The following is a 14,856-nucleotide window of genomic DNA, read 5'->3' on the forward strand; positions in this document are numbered from 1 at the left end:
ACTCTACTCACTACTCTACTCACTACTCTACTCACTACTCACTACTCTGCTCACTACTCACTACTCTGCTCACTACTCACTACTCTGCTCACTACTCTGCTCACTACTCACTACTCTGCTCACTACTCTACTCACTACTCTGCACTCACTACTCACTACTCTGCTACTACTCACTACTCTGCACTCACTACTCACTACTCTGCTCACTACTCACTACTCTGCTCACTACTCTACTCACTACTCTGCACTCACTACTCACAACTCTGCTACTACTCACTACTCTGGTCACTACTCTACTCACTACTCTACTCACTACTCTACTCACTACTCTACTCACTACTCACTACTCTGCTCACTACTCACTACTCTGCTCACTACTCACTACTCTGCTCACTACTCACTACTCTGCTCACTACTCACTACTCTGCTCACTACTCACTACTCTGCTCACTACTCTACTCACTACTCTGCGCTCACTACTCACTACTCTGCTACTACTCACTACTCTGCACTCACTACTCACTACTCTGCTACTACTCACTACTCTCCACTCTACTCACTACTCTGCTCACTACTCTCCACTCTACTCACTACTCTACTCACTACTCACTACTCACTACTCTACTCACTACTCTACTCACTACTCTACTCACTGCTCACTACTCTCCACTCTACTCACTACTCTCCACTCTACTCACTACTCTCCACTCTACTCACTACTCTACTCACTACTCTACTCACTACTCTACTCACTACTCACTACTCTATTCACTACTCTATTCACTACTCACTACTCTGCTCACTACTCTCCACTCTACTCACTACTCTACTCACTACTCACTTCTCTACTCACTACTCTGCACTCACTACTCACTAATCTGCACTCACTACTCTACTCACTACTCTGCACTCACTACTCTGCACTCACTACTCTGCACTCACTACTCTGCACTCACTACTCACTAATCTGCACTCACTACTCTACTCACTACTCACTACTCTACTCACTACTCTACTCACTACTCTACTCACTTCTCTGCACTCACTACTCTGCACTCACTACTCTGCACTCACTAATCTGCACTCACTACTCACTACTCTGCTCACTACTCTACTCACTACTCTACTCACTACTCTACTCACTACTCTACTCACTACTCTACTCACTACTCTGCACTCACTACTCACTACTCTGGTCACTACTCACTACTCTGCTCACTACTCACTACTCTGCTCACTACTCTGCTCACTACTCTACTCACTACTCTGCACTCACTACTCACTACTCTGCTACTACTCACTACTCTGCACTCACTACTCACTACTCTGCTACTACTCACTACTCTGCTCACTACTCTACTCACTACTCTACTCACTTCTCTACTCACTTCTCTACTCACTTCTCTGCACTCACTACTCTGCACTCACTAATCTGCACTCACTAATCTGCACTCACTACTCACTACTCTGCTCACTACTCTACTCACTACTCTACTCACTATCTACTCACTACTCACTACTCTGCTCACTACTCTGCACTCACTACTCACTACTCTGCTACTACTCACTACTCTGCACTCACTACTCTACTCACTACTCTACTCACTACTCTACTCACTTCTCTACTCACTTCTCTACTCACTTCTCTACTCACTTCTCTACTCACTACTCTGCACTCACTACTCACTACTCTGCACTCACTACTCTGGTCACTACTCTACTCACTACTCTACTCACTACTCTACTCACTACTCTACTCACTACTCTACTCACTACTCTACTCACTACTCTACTCACTACTCTACTCACTACTCTACTCACTACTCACTACTCTCCACTCTACTCACTACTCACTACTTTCTACTCACTACCCAGCCCCGCCCACCTGGCTTCAGCTGCAAGCTGAATGCAAAAAACTAAATGATAATAACGAATGTAATTATCAGTTTATTTTTTGCATTCAGCTTGCAGATGAAGCTGTGAGGCGACGTTCCTCCGCCGGTAATGCTGCTCTTCTGCAGCAAATTTCTGAAGTAGATTTATAGGTTTGTAATTATGGGTCATATTAACTGATGACGAACAGAGATGGATTGTAAAAATGTTAATGACGGAGCAAAACTTTCACCTAGGCATTAGCGGTATAAACACCCTGCTGCAGTAACAAGGCACCTGTGCCCAAAACACTAAGGGGCCTATTCAGCACGGATTATTGCTCTACTTCCCTACCCAACACCCACAGTTATAGCGGGCCTATTCCTTGCTTGCACCAAGACGCATGGCACTCTTGCAACACTACTGAAATATGCCTTATTTAGATTCATAATGGATATGAATGTTTCGCTGCACGATAAAATGTTGCGTTTTCAAATCAAGAGCAGATAGATGCATGCTCATTTTCGTTAACACTTCAGAATGAAGCGGAGAGTGCACACTAACCCTTCTGCATATTTGCTAATCTTCCCGGGAGCCCCACATGTGTGTCTCTGTCACTAACAGCGGTTTCGCCTGTGTTAGCGTTGCCATGCAGGAGCAGGTTTGCTGGAAGCCTTGGGAGAGGCAGGGCTGGCCTCTCCTGTGGCGGTGAACCTTACACGCGCTTCATCTCCGCCGACACTTTCCCATGACGCCTGTCACCCTCTGTCACCAGGGACGTGGGCCTCGCCCAGTCTGACAGCACCGGCAGGATGCTGCCCTCGTGACTGAAACAATAGGCGCCGTGCCGGAGAGCGCTGGGAAGCAGCCCCAGGGCTCGATTCACAAGATAGATAACTTCCTTGAAGCAGCCGTCCCGGAGCAGGTTTAGGCGTGCGGTCGTGCAAGCAGCTGATTCATGCTCCCTTGCCGCCGCTTCCCCTGCTCCCGGTCTCCACGGTCTTCCCGCCAGGCCCCGTCTGAGTGCCGTCACTCTCCTAGAATAACTCGCTGGATTTCAGAATGGAAGGGAAGGGGGAGGGGCGGGGCGCTGCTTCACTCAGCGCGCGGGCAGCCTGCTCTGCTCTTATCTGTTTCAGATAACGCATGCATTAAAACTGCTCTGCCAGGGCGCCTGCGTCGTGACCTGTGGCAGCCCGGGCCCTGTCATTCAATGTTAAACGCGCGCATGGCATGATACATGCAATGCTATGGTGAACGCGCACGCAACATCTGGATTGCATTACACGGGCACTCTGACAGCTCCTAATTAAGATTAATCACTCTGCCGTGCTCGTTCGCGCACAGAATATGCCATGAAACTAACATCAATGACGGACGAAAAGTAAATATAGCCTATCACGTCAAGGCTACTAAATAGACAGCACAGCGAAGACGAATCACTAGGCAGATGCCATAAAACATTAAGGAATGTGCCAGCCTGGACCCCTTTCTGAATTCTTTTTTCGAATACTAAAGAGCTCGGAAGCTCCTCCCACTTCGTGGGGGAGACACGAGCCCTAAAAAGGTTTAGGATGGATGATCACTGAATTTCAGAGTGAAGCGAGGTTGGATGAAAGGAATGAAAACAAGGCCTAGTGACTGTCTGGGAGAGCCACAAGGGACAGGGTTTAAGCGTATGTGGCATGCGATGGCGCCTGCTGTGTGTGTGCCATAGTGTGTAGCTATGTGGAATATCTGACAGTGCCACAGGCGGGGGGCTAACACTGAACATAGAGACACGGTCAACAGAAGAAACAAGCATTTGCAATGCAATAGGTCTCGCATTAATTAAGTTTGAGCTATTGCCATTTCTAAATTTTGCACCACCAATTGCAACAAAAGTCTATAAGTGTTTGTGTGTGTGTGTTGTTGTGCGTGTGGTTGTGTGTATGGTTGTGTGTCTGTATAGTTGTATGTTTGGTTGTGTGTGTGGTTGTGTGTGTGTGTAGTTGTATGTGTGATTGTGTGTATGTGTGTGTATGTGTGCTGTGTGTGTTTTTGTTGTCTGTGTGGTTGTATGTGTCGGTGTGGTGTGAATGTGGTTGCTTGTGTGGTTATGTATGTATGTGTGTGTGTGTTTCTGTGTGTGTGGTTGTATGTGTGATTGTGTGTATGTGTGTATGTGTGTGGGTGTGTGTATGTGTGATTTTGCAGCTGTGGTTGTATATGTGTGTGTGTTGTGTGTTGTTGAGTGTTTTGCGTGTGAGTGGGTGTATGTATGTGTAGTTGTTTGTGTGCTTGTGCGTGGTTGTGTTTGTGTGTACTTCTGGTTTATCAACCCTATTTCAAACCATTGCTTAGATAACAACACGTGAGACATGGCGTATGTAGGAGCAGACTGCATGTGCCCCGCTGGACATGTCCCCAAATGGGATTTTTTTTTTCAGAGCTGCACCTCTCCCTTTAATGGACCAAAGCTACTCTAAAGAGCACATTTCTGTAATCAGAAACCATTCACATGGAACTGGAGCCATTGTAAGCCCAGAGGTCACTGCTGTTGCTGCTGTGACTTTATTAAGCTCCCCAACGTTTACTGCATATAGTACAGAGGGAGTGTAGAAGACTAAAAGTCTTAATAAGATTCCAGAGAAGGAATATATTCCAAGAGAAGTTTATTGGTAGGTTTCCAATCACAGGAGGAGCGCCTCATCAGCCAGGAGTCCAAGCAGCAACTGAACATACACAACGGACGCCTGGCTTCTGGAGGCGCCCTTACATTCAAAAGAATACATGTGTACATTCTGTGCAAAATACCATCCTTTTCACTAGCCTCCTTCCAATCCTTTTCAGACACAACCGAATTCCATTCCTCAACAGCGTCCACCACTGACACACACTCCACGTCTTCCTCCACCATGTCATCCTCATCATCTTTGTCCATCAACATCCTGGACAAGCAATCTGCTCTGAAGTTTTTCCCCCCAGCAATGTGCCTTAACTCAAAGTTGAATTCCTGAAGTTTAGAGACCAGTCTAGTCAGCCTAGGAGAAAGACTATTAGTACCAGAGACTTTGCTAAAAATAAATGAAAGGGGTTTATGATCAGATAAAATCACAAACTTGCGACCCCAGATGTACATCTTAAACTTTTGAGCCGCCCACACACAGGCCAACGCCTCCCTCTCAATTGTGCTGTAGTGCTTTTCAAAATCCTTCAAAGATCTAGAGGCAAAGGCTACAGTGTGTTCTTTGCCCTCTACCTGTTGACATAACACAGCTCCAAGACCTTTCATGCTTGCATCTACCGCAATAATGCACATGGAATCATCCCTAAACGCCTGAAGGGAACGTGCAGAAACAATCAAATCCTTGACTTTAGCAAAAGTCTCATCTAAATCTTTGGTCCAAACAAACCTTTGGCCTTTTTTAAGGAGTAACCGCAGTGGTTCCACCACCTGAGCGTACCCTTCCACGAACCTGGCATAGTACTCTGCCAGTCCCAGAAATGAACGCAGAGCATCCTTATCACTTGGAGGTTTAGCTTCCATCAGAGCCCTAACCACAGAAAATGTAGGTCTAATGCCAGATTCCGAAATTGAATGACCCAAGTACTCCAATTCGGACACCCCGAACTTGCATTTGTCCTCTCTGACGGTCATACCTCTACTTCCCAGAATGGACAAAACTTTTTTTAGTAGGATATTATGTTCATCCATTGTCTTTGCAAAAATCAAAATGTCATCCAAATATGCTTGTACCCCCACCAGATCCCCAAACAAAGAGTCCATTAACCTTTGAAAAACGCTAGCCGCTGAAGCTAACCCGAATGGAAGTCTCAGAAACTTAAAAGCTCCGAATGGGGTAACAAAGGTTGTTAACTCCTGAGAATCTTTAGACAAGGGAATCTGATGGTAAGCGGACTTTAAGTCCAACAATGAAAACCATCTAGCTCCACCTAGATTTGCCAACAGCTCTTGAATTTTAGGGAGGGGATGACAGTCAATTTTAATGTTTTTATTGAGACCCATGAGGTCCGCACATAGACTGATCTCATTATTTTTCTTGCGTGCTACGACGATGGGCGCAACCCATTGAGAGGATTCTGAAGGTTCTATAATTTTGTCTTTAACCAAATCCTCAAGCATCTTTTTAAGTTCAGCCCTGACACTAAGAGGAACAGGGCAAACCTTATGGAAAACAGGAGATGCTCCCGGAATAAGTCTAATCTTGTGTTCCGCCCCTTTCACCAGGCTAATTTTGTTGCTAAACACATTTTTAAACTCATTTAAAAGGTCAGCTCTATCAATTTTTGCATCCTCTACAAAACAGATAGGGAAATCTCGCACCTTAATTGGATTCTCATCACCCGGGACAAGATATAAGCCCATCTTAGCGAGGTCCTTCCAACCCACAATATCTTTCCCTTTAATTGCCACATAGACCTTTGTAACGATGGATCTACCTAGGACTTGAACGTTAGCTAAGAAAAAGCCTAACATGTCAATATCTTTCTCACCGAAAGCTTTTGAGTTAGCATCAGATTGATTTAATTTCATATCATTTCCCCATTTATCAAAAAATGTAGAGTCCCTGAGAATAGTAATGGGAGCTCCAGAGTCTGCCATTACTTGTAACTTAATATTGTCAATTATCGCTTCACATAAAGGCCCTTTAATAGGCTCGGAATCCTCACACTCCACCATTAACATCAGATTATCAAAGTTGTCACAACATTCATCCACGTCCACATAGTTGACCTTAACAGATTTCTTTTGGAACCTGCAAACCTTTTGAAAATGCCCCACTTTTTTGCACAAAACACAGCGTTTATTCATGGCAGGACACCCTTTAAAATTCCCAATGTGAAATTTGGATCCACACCTAAAACAAAAATTTTGTTTATTCAGGTTACCATTAGTTTTACTTTGCCATTTCTCCTTAATTTCTTTACTAGAAATAGCATATAGACCTTCTTCAGATTCGTCTGAAATAAAATTAACTTTAGTGGCAGTATCTACTGACATGGCTTTGGTAGAAGTTATTGATCTTTCAATACTAAGGCTAAGGTCAATAACTTCAGATAACGATGGATTCTTACAACTGAGAATTCTTTCTTTGACCTTGGTAGATGAACAATTGAACACGAATTGATCACGAATATAATTATCTAGCAAAGGGCCAAAATCACAAGTAATCGCTAATACCCTTAATGCCGAAATATATTCATCAATTTTTTCATCCTCCTTTTGCTTTCTTTTATAGAAATTGTGCCTCTCCAGCATGATATTAGGAGACTCTTCAAATTGTTTTTTTAATCTGGCAATAGCCTCTATATAAACATTCCACTCGCTATCTCCTGAATCAGCGGCTGGAGGTGGAATGGGTACCAGACTCTTAAAAATGCGTTGTGCAGCTAACCCAAGACTGCCAAAGAGAAGAGCAAACTTCCTAGGAGGAGAATAGTCAGATGCGTCAATTGCCAAAATGTGATTTTCAAATAAGCCAAACCACTCAGACCATAACAAAGTAGGCTTTCCCGGTTTTTCCAGGAAAGGAGGGAGTTGAGTGACTTCCCTAACAGAAGCCATGTTATGAATATTAAACAGTAAATGCTAGAAAATAAAATACAGGATGTGCAATATTACAATTAGCAAATAAAGGAAAATGCAAGGCTTATTTCACACAAGTAGAATGCAATATTAGAACTAGCAAATAAACGAAAGTGCAAGACTTATTTCATAAAAGTAAAACATAAAACCTGCATTATGACACGATTTGCTGAAAAGTAAAAGGCTTCATTAATGGCTCCAAATACAGCTTCTAAAAACAGCTGTTAACACTTGTCTGTGAGGCGTGTGAATCGCCGAGGAGGTCACACGCAGATAATAAAGAAAGACGTGTGGATCGTCGGTAAAGCGTAAGCGCCAATGGTTGAAGCTTCAGACTTCACTAAAATGGCCGCCGTACGTAATGCGTAGCGTCGTAAGCGTGGTGCGTGATGCGTTGTGTGAATCCCAGAATTCCACGCGTATCCCAGAGTTCCACGCGAAGACTGCGAAGTCGGTGTTCTGAAGATGCGATGCCGGCGTTCCAGGAAGACCGGTAAGCGCGTAATTTAAAATGTGGGCATCGTCAGGCTTTCTTTCAATCTTTTCGAAGAAGGAATTGACAAACCAAACACAGTCTTTAGCCTCCGATCACAGTCTTTAGCTTCCGATTAACATCATCAGCACACGGTCGAATGGAAGTGTCGAGAAACCAAATTCAAAGCCGCTCCTCCAAAGTGTAAATCTCGACAGAACAATCCACTTGACAAAACAAACCAGTATGGTGTGAAAAGAGCGTAAAAGAATCGCTCGTATAAATCCAAATTTGGCGGGAAAGATTTTTTTTAAATTAAAAAAAAAATGTAAAATCCGCCAAAAATAAATCCCTTTGCGTGGGTCGGTGATGGAAACAATCCCGATCGTCGCCAATATGTAGAAGACTAAAAGTCTTAATAAGATTCCAGAGAAGGAATATATTCCAAGAGAAGTTTATTGGTAGGTTTCCAATCACAGGAGGAGCGCCTCATCAGCCAGGAGTCCAAGCAGCAACTGAACATACACAACGGACGCCTGGCTTCTGGAGGCGCCCTTACATTCAAAAGAATACATGTGTACATTCTGTGCATGTGCTCATACATGCGCTCACGAGCTAAGGACAATTAGCACGAGAATAGAACAACCAAGAATAACAATACACTACAGGGAGATACAGAAAAATAGAGAGGGAGAAACAGAGATATATAATTAAAGTAAGTGTGTGTGTGAGAGAGAGAATATGCATTGATGCTAGATGGATGAATGGGTAGATGGGTGTGTGGGTGGGTGACTGGCTAGGAGTCTGGATGGATGGGTGTGTGGATAGGTGGATGGATAGAGGTGGATGGTTGAATGAGGAGATGAAAAGAGAAGTATAGAAAGGGGAGAAAGAGTGTGAAGATCCTTTTAACATTTGTCCTACAGCAGGTTGTTGTTCCTAATCCGGGCCTTAATCTTCCTTACCCAATAAATGTTAAGCTGATGATTTTTTTATTCTCTGTGAAGGGACAGTTTCCGAAGTGGCCTATTAGTACACAGGTCATATTTCAGATTGCATTGCTATTAATAAAAAGATCACTTTCACTTTCGCTGTGATGCGTTGACATAAAAGAGCACTGCTGACACAGCTCTCTTGTGTTCCAATACGAAAATATTTACTTTATCAATGTGACTATAGAATGTCTTTAAAAATATGTAAAGAATAAGTGAGGGCTCTAAACCAGTCCTAGAAAAGTCCTTGTTGTCTGACAGACTTGAAATCACAAATAACCAGGTGGTGACTCATCCACTCCAAATACTCTACATCGCTCTTGCAAAAAAAAAAAAAAAACATTTTGACTGCCTAGCAATTTGCCCCTGGTTGTGCAATAAGTGTCTCCAAATGGGCTACCAACTATTTTCAGGCAATCTATGCAGAAACATTTCCCCTCCCTCCCTCTCAAGGCTGTCTTATTGATTTTGGGTTTTGTAAACGGAGCTCACGGCGCACGCAGACATCCTGCCAAAGCATCTGCATTGCCTCGCAGACAGCGCGAGGAGCTTTAATCCAGATTTGGTGCGCAGATCCATTATTACAGCCCAGGGTCACTCGTGCAGCACTGTGCAGAAACGCATTTCTATGGTACTAGTTGATATTCCAACAGAATAACAAAAAATCAAACGTAATTGTATAAGCAATAATCCAAGCGTTTAGTTTAGGAAAAAAAATCTGTATATTTACTTTATCAATGCAGACCCTACAAATATGGTCATTCCACGGCTGTTGCGTCAAATAAATGCAATACAGCCAGTGACTTCACATTTCGATGTTTTAAACTAAGAAGACCTCCAGTTAAATACAGAAGACCATAGTCGGATCTACACAGTAAAACCCTAACATATGTAAAACAAATAGGCAGTACGCAAAGATGATGCAAGAATCACAAAACCCGGGTCAAACATCGTGACTGTTCACAGCTATCCCACATCCTAGGCAGCATGTATCATTTATTCCTTCTGTCACTATGCTAAATCAATACACTGTCTCTAATGCAACAGATCCTTCCGTTCTATCCAAGTTGGCTGCCGAAATGCTGGCGAGTCACGATGTTACACGCCCTCTCCCAATTGCTCCAATTGTACCAGCACACTTAACCTGCAGCCTCGGGCACCTACCGACGCTCCGGCTGCCGGCAGCCTGCAGTGAATATTGGTAATGAAATTAAAAGCGGCCGCAAAATGAAATTAAAGGCGGCCGCGATATGAAACTAAAAGCGGCCGGAAAATAAAACAAGCCGTGAGCGTGCACACTCCCGAACTTCCGGTTTCGGGATGTGCACGCTCACGGCTGTCGTGGGGCGGGACTTCCGTCTTTGCGAGAAGCCCGCGCCCATGGAGTGGATGGCCCAGAGACTGGTGGAAGCAGGAGTGGCGGCTGAGGCACCTGATACGGTAAGTGGGGCTTGGGGGGCTTGGCACGTGTGTGTGTGTGTGTCTGTCTGTCTGCGCGTGCGTGAGTGTGTGTGTCTGTGTGTATGGGCGTGTGTGCATGTCTTCGGCCGCCTGCGTAAGCGCGTCAACAGAGCCTGGTCCGCTCGTGCACCGGTCTATCTCCCTTGAGGAGCAACTCAGCGACAATAGGTCGAGAGAGCTCGACCTAAAAAGGGCCTGTGGACTCGTTGATGGTGTATGCAGAGTAATCTCTCTGTATCACAACTTCACATAGGTTGGTGTAACAGTGTTATCACTACATTACACAAGAAGAAGAACATTCAGGAGTCTTAATTGTTCTTTTTTTTCATTTCTGGCTGGGAGAGCCATTGGATCACAACATACCTGCCAAACACATCTCTTGCACAGCCAAACATATCTCCTGCACAGCCAAACACCTCTCCTGCACAGTCAACACCTCTTCTGCACAGCCAAACACATCCCCTGCACAGCCAAACAAAGTTCTCACTAGTGCAGATGGGTGGACCTTGAAAATTGCATGCATACTATTCTGGATATTCCTTCTTAGGGATAGCCCCGCTTTTCAACTGTTCAATAAAGCAGCTGAAAGAATCATTGTTTTAGGTCTCGTCTAGTTAGCACATGCAATGTCTCTTTAGGACCCTTTGTTTCCACTGGGCCTACAGCCTGCCATTGCTTACCATGGGTTGGCTTCATTATCACCCTCATTTGCTTGTTTCTTATTGGTCAGCTGCTGTAGGCTTCTACCTCTTTCTGCGTTTGTCCCATTTGTAGGCGCAAAATTTTTCTTTGAGTTTAAAGTCCTTAAGCAGTCTACCAGTGTCCTTTTCAGCTGGCTCTTTGTGTACTCCTCCCCACTCTATATTTCTCCCTCGTTGCTTGCACCTGTCCTCCCTTTTGTGATTGCTTTTCCCCTAATCATTCTTCCATCCTATGTTGTTGTTTGCCCCCACCCACCTCCAATATTGTTGCTTGGTCCCATCCCCCTCCGTCGTTGTTGCTAGCCCCCATTCCTTTCCTCCCTCCATTGTTGTTGCTTGCTTCTACCCACCCGCCATAGCAAAAAAAGAAACAATGATGCAGACAACAATGGCCACATCACCCCGCTTCCCCCCACACCCTCTGTGTTCCTCCCTTCCTCCGTGATGCCTCCTAAAAAAAGTTTAGAAAAAACTTTTAGCTATGTCCCATACCTCCTGTTGTTGCTTGCCGCCAACCCCTCCCTAAGTTGTTGTTGGTTTCCACCCATCATAACAAAAAATTAAGCGCAGTTGCCTCTGGCCGCATCATATCAATTTTTCCCTGCATCCTCCATGATGCGTACCATTCCTCCGTGAGACCTCCACTCCATCCAGCAGTAAACAAGGCTATGAAGTGCCTAGTGCTGCCCGCATCACATTTTTGTTTTTCTTAAAGCTCTTAGCTATGCTGGGCCACAGCCACGCTTCTGTACAACATGGCTAAAAAACACTGACCAAGCCAATACCTCCCGTAGGAGAGACCTACTGGTATCCAATGCTTGACCAGTGGCCGTCCAGTGAGTATAGTGCATGGGGTTCAACACCCTACTGCTGCCCGGATTATGACTTCGTCAGTGCTTTCCGACTCCTGTTTCCCTGATTGCGAAGGGGTCGGAAGTCTGATTTGGGTGGTATTGTCGACTGCATCCAGTGATTACCAGGTGCATTAAATACCTCACCCTTTGTTACACTTTGGCAGGCCAAACCTGCTGGAATTTAACATTTGGAAAAATGTACGGTATGTACCGTACCAGGAGCATTTTGATGCAGTAACCACCAGACTTTGCATGTTACTCCCAAGAAACTGACAAAAGGTGCTACTTATCGCACCGGATAAATAACAGAGCCCATGGTATTGGTATTTATCTGAAGCAGCAAAAGACAGCTGGAGTCCCACACAGTCGGAATCAGAGCCCCTGTGGGGAATATGCGGATTCCCTTTCTCTAGCAAGGTTTAACTCTTTTTAATATGTTACTCCATTAGTTTCTTTGCTTATATTCCAGTTAACTTCTGTTTCAAGTCTCTACTTTCAGGTGTTGGCGCCTTAAAACTGTACTTGTGCAACAGTTTGCACTTTGGTTTAAATATCCCAGCCAGAGGAACATTACATGATATGGAATGTTGACCCTTTGCCGTCGCCACGGAGCTGAGCACCTGGAGACGTTTCATAGGCACTTTGGAGCGGTTGTTCGAACTCCCTGTGCGGGTTACAAATGAACAATAAAAAAAATAGAATTATTGTATTTCAACTCCTGGCTTTCTGATTTCATAGAATTGTGATAGTTCAGAAATACGCTATTTATGAACGGGGAGCAATGCGACCTGTTATATTCAGGGTTTAAATGCTTTAGTGTTCATCAGATGGATGAAGGAAACGCGGGACACGCCCAAGAGAGTTTATTTTCTGCATTATGTTTGTAAAGGCCAATCTGAACCCTGTCAAGTACTCCCTATTTGGCTAAATCTTTAAAATGCACTTGGGTTACACATCACTAAAGTAAAAAGGGTATATTTTCAAGACCTGTACAGATATTTCTGTTCTATTTACCTTGGCATCAACTCACGTTTAGATGAAATTCGTTACAAACCTGTGCAAAGCCTTACAGAGTTTATGATGCCAGCACTGCTAAAGAGAAATAAAATCTAAAACACACATTTGGTTTGGTCTGATCCTCACTGAAGCATAAGTCAGGTTACACCTTGCAGAACAAGGAGGAGGCGTGGCTTTCCTGTTTCTGAGGGCCACATATGAAGGGGTCTGGTAATATATTCCACGGTGCTTTTTGCAAGCTGCCCTTGGCTGGCTCCTCCCACATCCTGCTGGGTGCACACAGCACACCCCCGAGGGCAGCCAGCCTTCCCCGCATGGCGGGACCATGTTCCTGGCTCTCTGCCTCCACAAACTGGTTTCTTCTCTGGCTCTGAAAGGAACATATTTCATGCTAAGTGTGCAGACAGAAGTGACGGGGTTCTGGAATCGTACAGCCTGCAAACAGAACTGAGTGAAAGGGCTTCCAATTCTGGCAGAGGAGGGAACTGTGGCCCAAAGAGAGTGAGTGACTTGCCCACAATCAGTGGGTAGATGAATGAGGGAGGCAGTTGAGCGACTTCCACTTGCTGAGTTTACACACCGCAGGATAGTCATGAAACCGCACTCATCACTAGATCCTCCTATTCCAGACGTTTCTTAAAGTATCTTTCAATTAGTGTTAGGATGAGGAACACTTAGCACGGGACTAGACACTGAGCCGCGCAGGGGATCCAAGGTGCTCACAGTTCAAGGCTGGTCACTCCTTCCCTGCCCCGGGGATGGCAACCATACTGAATGACTATCAATGAATCTAACTTTACACTAAACAATCTGCACCAGTCTTGAGAATCTGACAGGGATCACTGGTCTGTAGGGTAGGCCTGTCCCCGCTACTTCCGTCAAGCACACCCTTTATTGTGGTTGATGATCAAACATCAAAAACCAGCCACTCTCTAAAGAACTTACTGAGCCTCATAGTGTCAGTCGGAGGTACCCCCAGCCCAGTCCACCAAGACTTCAGCCGACAGAGCTATGCGTCTAGCCCTCTTGCGCCCCCCTTCTTTGGCCAGGAATTAGCCGAGCCAGCCTTCTACAAAATGGACTTCATTTTTTGCCACACCAGCCAAGACTTTTAACGCAGGAATGTCAGAATTAGTCCAAAAATGTATTATGTTGCTCTGGTCGGAGAGCTTCTCCTCCTACACAAAAAGCTTGAAAATGAAAGGCTCCTAGTGCAGTAAGAGGCATTTGGAAGCTCCACATTCACTTTAATGCACAATGCCTTCACTCAATCACGCCCAACCATCACCAAAAACATTTAAGAGTTTATGTCCTAAAGCATGTCTCTTACCCATCTGCTCGAAGAACTTCCGCCAAGTGATCAGCCACCAGGATGGCCCTCAGGCAGCCAAGGCTTAGATCATCCACAGTCTTGCAGCCATGTAGAGCGACACAGTTCAAAATGACACTTTTCATGCGGACCGAAGTAGAGGCTGGAGGTGTTAGATAGTGAGGAATGTGGCCCAGCACCTGCTCAAACACCAAACTCCTTTCCAGCCGCACTGCCAGGCCAAAGTCTGAGAGCTCACAGCTTTGAAGTGGTAGCACACCAGCACCTTTGATAGATGAAATACGTTTTACGTCCTCTTCAGGAACCTGTGGGGAAATGAAAAGTTACATGAGTAAACAGCCGGTTGCGTGAACAAGCAGGCAATGATTTGAATGGAAAGGGGATGCTCGGAATGGACAGCTAGTTGCTTCAATAAAAAGATCATAGCGACTTTCCTCTTTCGATAGTTTATTTTCTCATCCCTCTCTTTTTTTTTCTCCCGGTCTTATATATTAGTATTGTTCGTTATTGGTGCATCTATTACAATCAACATTTGTATCTCAATATGGCCCCATGCTGGATGTGCAT

At 44.8% G+C, this 14,856-nt stretch overlaps 1 protein-coding gene across 1 annotated transcript in view; it reads right to left on the reverse strand.

The window, feature by feature from the left end:
- DALRD3 (DALR anticodon binding domain containing 3) overlaps positions 1–14,856 on the reverse strand; it is a 128,708-nt gene that overhangs the window by 96,687 nt on the left and 17,165 nt on the right. The window contains exon 2 of the mRNA XM_086939322.1: positions 14,290–14,594. Coding sequence (XP_086795448.1) covers positions 14,290–14,594 — 305 coding nt within the window. The remainder of the gene's footprint in view (positions 1–14,289; positions 14,595–14,856) is intronic.

This window comes from Lissotriton vulgaris, chromosome 9, assembly GCF_964263255.1.
Source record: "Lissotriton vulgaris chromosome 9, aLisVul1.2, whole genome shotgun sequence".
NCBI lineage: Eukaryota > Metazoa > Chordata > Amphibia > Caudata > Salamandridae > Lissotriton > Lissotriton vulgaris.